Raw genomic sequence first — 10,748 nt, 5'->3', positions numbered from 1 at the left:
CTCCTCCCACCCAAGAGTAGTGGCTGGAACACAGCATATCTCGCTCCTTGCCCAACTAAAGTAGACCTTTCTTATTCAGTAGTTTGATTTCCAACCACATTGCCTCTGTATGTTACAAGATGCAGAGTGGGAATCAGGACTCTTGGCTTCCAGCTGGTGGCAGAGCCAGGAATCACAATGATTGTGGGTGAGTCACTTCACTTGGGGTTAGTTTATGCTGTGGGGAAAGGGATAGGTTAGCACAGTGGGGTCTGGTAGACTAATCATCAGGTTCCACACCTGCAGCTCATAACCACATACTTAATTACATCTTGCCAGAACTCAGATTATCCAAGGCAGAGTGGTCTGCAGACAGGTAACCCCCCTCCCCCCCTCATACTGTTAATCATACTGATGGCTCTGCTGATTTTCTATAGTCACAAGAATGCTCTCAACAGCCCACAACAAATATAGCTGCATCCACTTCTCACCCTCCTCTTGAGGTCTCCATTAGTTAAAGATCATACTCAAAGCATGGAGTGTAGCAATAGGGGCATAGATGCCAACTTCCTCAATTCTTTGAGGGCTGGCTCACCACTTGCTTCTTCCCCCACTCTCAAACCTGCCACCTCTTCCTAATCCCATTCCACCCCCCACAACACCAAACAGCTGATCTATGGTAGGTGGGAAACAGTTGGCTGGCAGGTGGGTGGAAGGTACTAATCTGCAAGGTTGTAGGTGGCTGCTCCAGCACCAGAGCACAGAGTTGGCTCCTATGAGGAAGGGGGCACAGGAAGACATCCTGGGAAATCTAGGGTTACACAGGGTGCCTGGGTGAGAAGGAAACATTCAGTACTCCATGTTTGTTGTGGGCATAGTGTGCTAAGGCTAAGAGCAGTAACCAAAAGCACACATTCGTGGTAGGCATTATAACATGTGTTTTAAAAGTAATCAAAATACAAATGGCACCCTGGGCTAAACTAAGTGGATCTTATTCAAGTACACCCAGCCCCAAAGTTTAATTTAGCCCTCCATACAGTAACTGCCTTGAAAATAAGATGTACTACTATATGTGTAGGCAGGGAGCAGGAGTAAAAATTACCTACATTTCTAGAGAACACAAAGCACCTCTCACCCAAAATTCCCACACAATGGGAGGAGAGGTCTCCACAATACTACACCAGGTCTCACAGGTAGGCCTCTTGTCCTATTAGAGGTCAGCACTAGGTGCTTCTTACCACATCACCAAGTCCCCTTAGGGTGGGACCATCACAAGGAGGTTCTATTTTTTTTTTTTTTTAAAACAAGACAGAGGACAGAGCAAAACATCACAATGCACAAGGCTTGGGCGGTGGGTTTTTTTAAGCAAATCTCTTTATTACAGAAATACCATCTATGTTTTAGATCTGTACATGCGTTTCTTCCAGTAGGAAGAGGTACCTAAAAAAAAAAGACGGACATAGAAAAGTGCAGCAGGGACTCCATTTCCTTTCTACCCAGCACTGGCATCTGAACTGGAGAACGAGAGCCACACAAACAACACACCTCAAGGGAAAAAACGGTTATTACAACTGATAAGGGAAAATGATAGTTTTACCTCAGAATAAAATGGTGCCTCCCCCATAAGACTCAGAATGAAAGAGTGTGTACAGCAGAGGGGGTTCAGGAGAGACTCCCTAAGAATGCAATGGCAATTTTCTCCAGTGCTGGCTGCTGATAGATTTGTCTTTTTCTTTGTGAAAAGACATCTAGGGTGAAAGGGAAGTGCAGTTTCCATGGACCATTCAGTCTTTTGCTCACTGGTGTGTACCAATTCCCTGGAGGCTTTTGCACTATTGCCCCCTTGGAAGAGAGTAAAGCAGCTAGTCAGCCACCTACCCCTTTAGTCAGAATATATGCCTGAAGAGCCAGTGCAGAGGACTTCCTGTTTCCCTGACTCATGGCACACATTCACACTGAAGGCCAACTCACCCACCAGGCACCTGTGCCAAGGATCTAAAAATCACATTCCACAGCTAGAATAGCAAGTAAAAACAGCACCCATCTTCCACAAGAGCAATGATTTTCATTCACCACTGTGGGGCCACCCTTTCCCAAGCCTCCTATGCCAGTGAAAGACTGGACTCCAGGACTGCTCCTTTCAGGAGGAGGGGGAGGCGGGAATTCTTCACCCAAGGTACTTTGGAGCTGTTGCTGGCCATAGGGAGCACAACCATTCTCCTGGGTTAGAGAGATGCCAACATGTTGGAGTTTGGTAGGCCACACCTGTCTCTTTATGACCCCCCATAATTGGACAGCACAAGCATCAGGAGCATGAACACCCCAGCCTTAATTGAGTTTCCAAGAGGGCAGTATGCAAGACCAGAGCTGTAGTCACAAGCTGGCAGTTTCAGGGAGTTCGAGTTAGGCCTAAACAGGAGAGCGAATGGAAGCTCGTACTCCCAAGTACTGCAAGCAGTAACTCCTTCTTTCCTAGGTCTCAGTCAGCAGCAACCTTGTCACTGCAGACAACCAGAAGTCCAGGCACCAAACCATCCCATTTCCTCAGCCAGAATGGAGCCTGGAGCCAGCAATCCAGCCATCAGCTGTTGTGCAAATCCACCTATTGGGATATCCACTGTAGTGACTCCCCTTACCAAAACCCATAATCCAAAAGCTAAAAACAGTGATTCCAGGCACCTAGTCAGTAATCCAAATACAGACAAGCATATCCATCTTATGCCCTATGACCAGGACTCCAGGGCTAGTGGTGCTTCCCTGGCCACCAATTAAGACATGGATGCCGGTGTCTTATGATTAAAAAAAGAGCAAAGAATTAACAATTGCCGATTACATACTGGAAAACACAAAAACAAGACAAAAAAACAGTTCGTCCATCACCTCTCTAAAAGCTGGTAACCCAAGAACATGCCCAGCAGAGCCGGTCTGGGCTCAGCCCACAGACACCTGAAGTATTCAGTCTCTAAAGTGCCACTGAGCCAACAAGAGCCAGTGAAAGGGAGGACTAGGGAGGGAAGAATGGGCTATGCAATTAGTGAAGCCCAAAGCCCACCTGCATCTGTTCCAAGAGCAGCTCAGCAGCCACATCTGAGGTGCTGGATTGGCCACTCATGGAATGGATGGGCTTAGAAACCTCCTGGAAGGAGCTAATTGCCTATCTAATGAGAAGAGAATGGGGCTCCATGGAAGGCAGTGTTTGGTTAACTTCAAAAATAGGAGGAATGATTTTTGGGGAGCCAGATTGAATCTGGGCATACAAGGTTTAGGCAGAGTTGGATAGGGGCAGGGAGAAGACAAAGGGAGAGAAATTGGAATGGAAATATTCTTTCACCCACAATGCACACCCAAGGGTGACGCATCACCACCACCAGTAGGCCAAGCCCTCAGTCTTCTCGCTGGTTCACTGGATTCCCAGCTCATGCAGTGAAGAGAGGGGTGGCTCAGGGAAGAGGGTTATTCCACCTTAGACCTGATGGACTGGAAGGGAATGAAAAAACATGGAGTTAGCAGTGGAAACTTTGCACCCAGTCAGGTTGATCAGGGCATCACCCGATTAAAAAAAAAAAAAAGTGGCTCGTTTCACATAGTAGGAACTATCCAGAGACAGTAGAGGGGCTGCCCAGGACCCCAGTCACCAGAAGATTGATGTTATATTGGTGGTTCCTACAGTTCCTCAGGGTTGAGAGAAATGGGATTTCACTGAAGTAATGGTCAGTGTGATGGGACAGTCTGAGGGGGATGAGGCAGAAATGTTCAGTTTTCGCCTCTGTGTTGAAGTTGCTCTAGAAGACGTGTTACTTGGGCACTTTGGTGTAGTCTTCTCTGTGAATGTTCTTGCAGAGCGAAATGGCCAGCACCATCCCCAGCAGCTGAAAACAGGTACGGGAAGAGGTAAGTGTGTCAGAAAACAGGTAGGCTCAAAAGGGAAAAAAAAACACGCATATTATAGTAACTCAGGTGATCAAAGTGCAAGGCAGGCAGACAGCTGCTCCCGCTGCCACAATGGGCTGTGAACAGCCAGCATGAGGCTAAAGCACAGTGCTGCAGAATCAACATCTTAAAATCTTTACCAGTCTGCTTTAGTCTTATACAGGTATCACTAGCTGAGATTACCCACTTTCTTCTTATTATGGACAGAAGGGATTCCCATCTGCCAGATACGCTGGCAATACCACAGACAAGAGACTCACTCAGAACAGAAGTGAGTACTTGGTTACTGATTGGAAGGCAAATCCAACCTACAGCTACTGAACATTCTCTATTTCAATGAGTGCTCTTGTTGGCTGCTGGAGCTGTGACTCAACCCCAATGGGCAGCAGAGCTGTGACAACCCCAGCCAGAGCTCTGGTGCATGAAGTGACCCACAATTTAGGTTTGCAAGTGCAGGGCATTGGAGAGACTCACCTCAATGACAGCAACACCTGTGCACACTCCAAGGATGATGCCAAGGTTGTCCTGTAACCAGCTCTCCACATTATTCATGCAGCCCTGGGAAGGAAATTACATGGGGAAAGAGTGAGTCTACAAACATCTGAAAGATTAGTTTGAATTCAATCAGTCACAGATAAACATGGATTTGTTGGGGAGAAGCCAAAGCAAAGAGTCTCATTGCCGCATTTGAAAACCAGATATTACTACAAGCTACACCAAGCGACTAGCATTTTTAAAGGGCATCAACAAATGCGTACATGGGTGATCCACTTGATGCAGCGTATTTGGATTTTCAGAAAGCTTTAGATAATGCAGTCCTTTCAAAGGTTCTAAAGGAAAACTAATGTAGTTATGGGGCAAACGAGTGTCCTCTCATGGATCAGTAACTGGTTAAAAGATAGAAGACAAGTGGTAGGAATAAATGGGCGGTTTTCACAATGGAGAGAGAGGTAAGCAGCAGGTTTCCCTAAAGATCTGTACTGGGACCTGCGCTGTTTAACATTAATTCAATAGCCTGGAAAAGGGAGTGAACAATGAAGTGAGTTTGCACAGGATAGTTAAATACATAGCAGAATGGGAAGAATTCAAGGGGGAAATTTCACAAAATTGAGACACTGGGAAGCAAACTGACAGATGAATTTCAACACTGATAAACCCCAGCTACACAGAGCTATGGGTTACAAATTAGTTGTTACCATGCAAAGACCTTAAGATCACCATGGATGAGAGCTGGGGAAAAAATAGAGTCCATGGGTTGGATCAGGCCTGCGAAAGTAGCCAGCTTCCTGCCTGCCCAACTCCTGCTCAGCATTCAAAAGCTAGCTGCAGGACCATGCATGAGTCTCTGAATGGCGAGAGCCCGGGGGAAGGGTTCTCACACTGCTCCTGCCCCCCAGTAGCTCCCACTGGCCCATTTCTGGACAATAGCAGCTGCCTGTTTGCACAACAGGCAGAATGTCAAGTGCCCCTCCCTCCTCATCCCCCAGGCTCATAGTGTTGAATTCAGAGCAGTCAACATGGTCCCTAGAGCTTCTCTGAGCACGTACAGGGGCATGGAAGGCAGAGACCATGGCTAAGAAACCTGCTGGGCTTCTGGCTGGGAGATGACCAGGTAAGCATCTGCCTTCTGGAGCCTGTCTCTGGCACCCAAACCCCTTCCTGCCCTACTCTGCCCCCCTCCTCCATGCCTACCCCATGCAACCCAAACCTTCTGCACTCCTGCTCCAGCCCCCATACACCTTCCCAGACACTGCACCCTCTTCTACACCCCTCAGGTCACAACCCCTACCCAGACTTTGCACCCTGATCTGCTATCACTGATCACAACCCAAATCCCTGTACCCCCGCATCCTGCACTCCTGCCCCAGGACAGAAGCCTCTCTTGCACCCCCTACTCTCAGACTCTGCACTCAATCCCCTGTCCCACAGCACAACCCAACACCCTGTACTTCTACCTCAGGTCACACACCCCTCCCAGACCCGGCACCCCGTCCTGTACCTCAGTCCACTGCCCCAAGTCACAATCCCTTCCTTCACCTAAACTCCCTCCTAGATCCCACACCCCAAACCCTTATCCCAAACTCCCTTCTGCACCCAACCTCCATCCCAGACCCTGCATCTCCTCCATTAACATAGTGGAAGAGTGTGGTCACCCATTTATCAAATTCTTGGCATACCCACCCCGTGCCAAAAAAAAAAAAAAAAAAAAAAAAAAAAAAAAAAAATCATTGCTCATCCCTACCATGGATAGTTCTCTGAAAACTTCAGTTCACTGCAGAGCAGTGGTCAAATAGGCTAACAATGTTAGACAGAATTAGGAAAGAGAAAGAGGAGACAGAAAATATCAGTGTCATTACACAAGTGCACCATGCCTTGAATACTGTGTCCAGTTCTGGTTGCCTCATTTGAAAAAAAGACTACCACCATTGGAAAAAAGTATATGCAATGGCAATGAAAGTGATTAGCCATGTGGGACAGCTTCTATTTGAGGAGACAGAGTGGGTCTGTTCAGTTTAGAAAGAAGTGTTATTTATTCCTTCACAGGACACAAGAAACAGGGATCATCTAATGAAAATAAGCAGAGGGTTTAATACCAACAAGATGTAGTCGTCGTCCCCCCGCCCCCCCCCCGCCGCCCCGCCCCACCCCCACCCTCTGAAAGCACAAAGCCTCTGGAAATCATTGCCATGGGATGCTGCAAAGGCCAAAAGTGTTAGAGTGAAAACAGCCAACATTATATACACCTTCATGGAAAAAATAGGTCTTTCAGTGACGATAAGTTAAGATGGTCGGGGATATAATGCCCATGCTTGGGACAACCATAAATTTTTGGCCACAGGTGGGCGTGATCTAGTCTGTCTTTCCCTCTAATTGTCCTGTTCTCTAACCTCCACTTGCCCTGAAGCTCGGCTACTGACCATTTTTGGAGACTGGACACTGGACTAGAGGTCTCATGCTGTATGATCATTCTTGTGTCCTTCCAGAAAAGGAATGGCTCCCTTTTTCTCCTTCTGCACCACAGGATAACAGACTGTACCAATAGCGAGATTTATCAGGCTGTATAGCAGCCTCACCAGGGGGGGAAGGGGAGGAGATACAAGACATCCAAAGCAACGGGCCAAGCTCTTGAACATGTACCCAGGAGTCTAAAGACTAGATGACCTTATTAGCAGTTTTCCATCTCTAGCTTCCCATAAGTTACTACTAGGGATCACACAAAGGATACTTCCCATGCAGGTCCCACATGGCCCAAACACTTACCTTTGAATGAACAGGCCAGTCGGCAACTGACACAGTCCCATTAGCTAGGATATCGCAGAAGCCACTGTCAGCCGTGCCATTGGAGCAAGAGCAGGGATAGGAAGTCAAGCTCTTATTCCTGATGATCACATTTTCCGTCCAGTTCTCTGGACTAGTCCAGCCACAGCAAAAGAGCTAAGAGCAAAAACAAGGCATTCCCATTTAGTCTTTCAGACTCTGGGCTAGGAAACCAGAGGAGGAAGCTGACCGTGGGAAGGGAAAGGCCTTCTCCATGCAATACCTACTGCAGCTACGCAACCTAATGAGAAGTCTAAAGGCTGGATTTTGAGATTTCCTCCATAACATTAACATGCCTCTGGCATTCTAGGTCATATCAGATGTGGGTGCGTGGAGTAAATCTTTAGAACAGAGGCACCCATTCAAACTTTACCTTCCTGAGGACCATTTTGATAGCTAGCCATGAGTTAAGAGGGCCACATCTAATATGCTTTAAGAGAGGGAACTGCAGCCTCCATCTTCAATCCACAGGCGTAAGCTGCAGACAGTACAAGACCTAGCATGCAGGGCAGCTAGTGTGCTGGATGTTAGCTTTCATAGGCTTCACCTCTAGGAAAAAGCCTTAGGCAGACATCGCTTAGAGCTCCATAGGCCACATGACTTGTAGAGTTGTGCTACTACAAGACAGAGGCATTCTGGTATGAGAGACATCAGAAGTGCATTCTGCGTTACCCATCCTGCCCTTAACACACACCACAAAACTCTAGCACTGGTGTTACTCACACCAGAGTGTGTCTAACTCCGGTACTTAGTTTCCCCAGAATAGTTTTTAAAAAGAAGCCTTCTTAACTCATAAGGCGGCCATCACACTGAAAGCAAGAGTGCTACCACTAAATGAGACAGGGCAAGATGGTATTTCTGGCTAATAATGGGTGAGAGTTGGGAGACTGTGTGGCTGCTATATTATCCCTGCCCAGAATCAAATCTGAAGACCACATAGGGGATAAACAGTATTTTTACATGTTTTCACTTGATTGTACAGACTCCAAGTATTTACTTGATCTTCTTACATGTGAGTATTATGGAAATAGCAATGCCTTGGATGAAAGCAACTGGAACATTTGGGAGAATATGCAAAGTAGCAACCTTAAAATTAAACGGACAAATCTTCAGGGCAAGGTTCATCCTCTTCTGCCCAAATCTTCAGCTCTGGAACTGTAAGTGCAACAGTAACAGCTGGCCACCACAAGATGGAGCCCACCTGCTACCAAGTCTACCCAAAATTTCAGACCCACCTCTAGTCAATTATAGCCAAGTCAGCAGAATGTGTGGAGTTGGAGGGTGTTACAGAAAAGACCGGACAGACAACTTCTCCCATCTGCAAAGAGATTCTAAGGGCCACACAATCTTCCTCCATCCTCACAGGATGGCTTCCGTGGGAAACAAATTCCCACCCCCACCAGCACAATCCAAATTTATGCTTGAGCTGGCTGTCTTATACACAACACCCACACAGTAGCCAAGCGCTTCCACCCTAATATCGGACTCACAAGGTTGCCAGAAACTCACCAGGTGGAAGCCTGGGATTCAGATGCTTGGCCCACTAGCAAGTCCTTCTGCTTAAACTGGATGCATGTATTAAACGAGACTACAATGTAATGAAATGGACACTCCTGAAAACGCCAGAGCTGGTGCTTGAATAATGAAAAGGATCCAATTTAGAGCCAGCATCTGATATTTAAGACTGTTAGAATATTTACTTCCACTTAAAAAGTGTCACCAGGGACAAGCTAATTCTACTGTAAAGAGATCTGGAGTCTGCATAATGCGAGCGAGCTGTGCATTGAGCTGTTAATCCAGACTGCTCTGGTCAGTACCCTCTGTGCCACACCCCCTCCCAGGCTCACACATGGACTCCATCATAAGATTAGTGATGCTGCTCATCCACACTGAAGATGAGCAGGCTTCCCTGCTGCTGAAATGAATTCTAAGGAGGATGACTCCAGTGTCTTCAGCCTCAGCAGAGAACTGATTGAGCCATCAGCAAAGAGGCACAACTGTGCTAGTAGGTTGTGGCCTAGGTTCTTCTTTGGCATCCAAATGGAGACCAACACAAGGCAACTCTCCATCATCCCCGGCCCTATAGGCTATATGAAGTGCCAATGGGTGTTTGGCTGCTTCAGAAGCCCAGAGCCACCCCCGACCCCCCCCCCCCCCCCCCACACACACACCTTGCCCAGGGGCCTGGCCAGGCTGTCAGTTCCCCTGCATACAGCAATAGCTTCTCTTCTGGCCCTTGCTCGATGACTCACCTTTCTCTGCACATAATCCCATGCATCCTGGATGTTCTTTTTGTCTTCTCTCCCAGGGTCATAATCCTGAATGAGTTCATGAATCATGGTGGACATCTCTTTTTTCACCTGGCAAAGAAGGACAAGACAGTGAAACAGAGGTCAGTGAAGGCTGCTGCCCATGCAAGGAATTTGTACTTGCTTCTTCGGGGTTAAAGATGGGAGGTTATCAGCCTGGCTATGCAACTCACTGTGCAGCCTAAAGCACGTGGCTTACCCTCACTGTAGGGCAGGGCTGAACACACAGACTTACTAATGAAGTCACAGCCCAAGGTATTTGCAAAGTACATTGAGATCCCCAGTGACTGACGATGTTCAAGTGAAGATTCTGGGCAGTATGGCACACAGGGAGGTCTGCTGACTCCCTTTGCCTCTTTTCAAGGGGCCTGAGAAGGTGTAGAGATGGGGAGAAAACCGACCAAACTCCCAAGACACTAATTGGTTCCACCCTGAAGACCAACCTGCACAGAATGTAGTATCTGTACCCAGTAGTGTGGGAATCACACAAAGAGTCACAATACTGGCCTCACACCCACCATTTCACACCGCCACTGTGCAGGATCTGGCAAGTGTTTCCCGACTCAGCCTTGGGCGAGGGGAGTAGACAGCAGCCAAGACCCCTTGCCAGCAGTTTTATTGACAGATCCTACTAACTGGAGAGCCCAGAAGCCTCAGGATGCAAATGGTAAATCGCAAAACACTCAGACCCAAATCTCCCTTCCCATCAGTCAATAGCTCATGTGCGCATTGGCATTCATGTCAACTTCGAGCCTGACAGGCAGAGCAAGCTAGTCACTCAGCAACACCTTCCTCATGGTTAGTCCTTGCTCCGTTTCCTCCTTGCCCCAGTCACGGACTAGAAGTTTCAGGTCCGCCTCAGTCACTATTTTGGCTACAGCAGCAGCCACCACCACTGCCAGGGAAGAGAGGAAGGATCAGAAGGAACATTGGGAACTAGAGATTTCACTAAGAATCAGGAGCAGAGTGGATACCCATTGTGAACATTTGAAAGAACCCCCTCTACCCACCACCAAGTTCAGTGGTGCCCATTTGGTCACCCCCACTGAGGAGGTGCTGGAATCAGCATTTCCAAGCCAACCCATGCTCAGTAACCTGCCTAGATCACCAATCCAGTTTTTGGTACAGAAAGTGACCCAGCTCAGGGCAGACACTCTTGCCGGAACAGCCTGTGCAGCTGCAGCAGGAAAGTTCATCAAAGCCACAGTTGGT

At 47.7% G+C, this 10,748-nt stretch overlaps 1 protein-coding gene across 1 annotated transcript in view; it reads right to left on the bottom strand.

Moving 5' to 3' along the window:
- Nucleotides 1–1,335: 1,335 nt before the first annotated feature.
- CD82 (CD82 molecule) overlaps nucleotides 1,336–10,748 on the bottom strand; it is a 61,452-nt gene continuing 52,039 nt past the window's right edge. Inside the window, exons 6-9 of the mRNA XM_014574254.2 lie at nucleotides 9,480–9,587; nucleotides 7,171–7,344; nucleotides 4,384–4,467; nucleotides 1,336–3,848 (exon numbers count right to left, since the gene is read on the bottom strand). Coding sequence (XP_014429740.2) covers nucleotides 3,774–3,848; nucleotides 4,384–4,467; nucleotides 7,171–7,344; nucleotides 9,480–9,587 — 441 coding nt within the window. The 3' untranslated portion in view covers nucleotides 1,336–3,773. The remainder of the gene's footprint in view (nucleotides 3,849–4,383; nucleotides 4,468–7,170; nucleotides 7,345–9,479; nucleotides 9,588–10,748) is intronic.

This window comes from Pelodiscus sinensis, chromosome 4 (genome assembly GCF_049634645.1).
Source record: "Pelodiscus sinensis isolate JC-2024 chromosome 4, ASM4963464v1, whole genome shotgun sequence".
NCBI lineage: Eukaryota > Metazoa > Chordata > Testudines > Trionychidae > Pelodiscus > Pelodiscus sinensis.
Note: the sequence above shows the minus strand (reverse complement) of the source record. Positions and strands in the feature narration are given on the sequence as shown.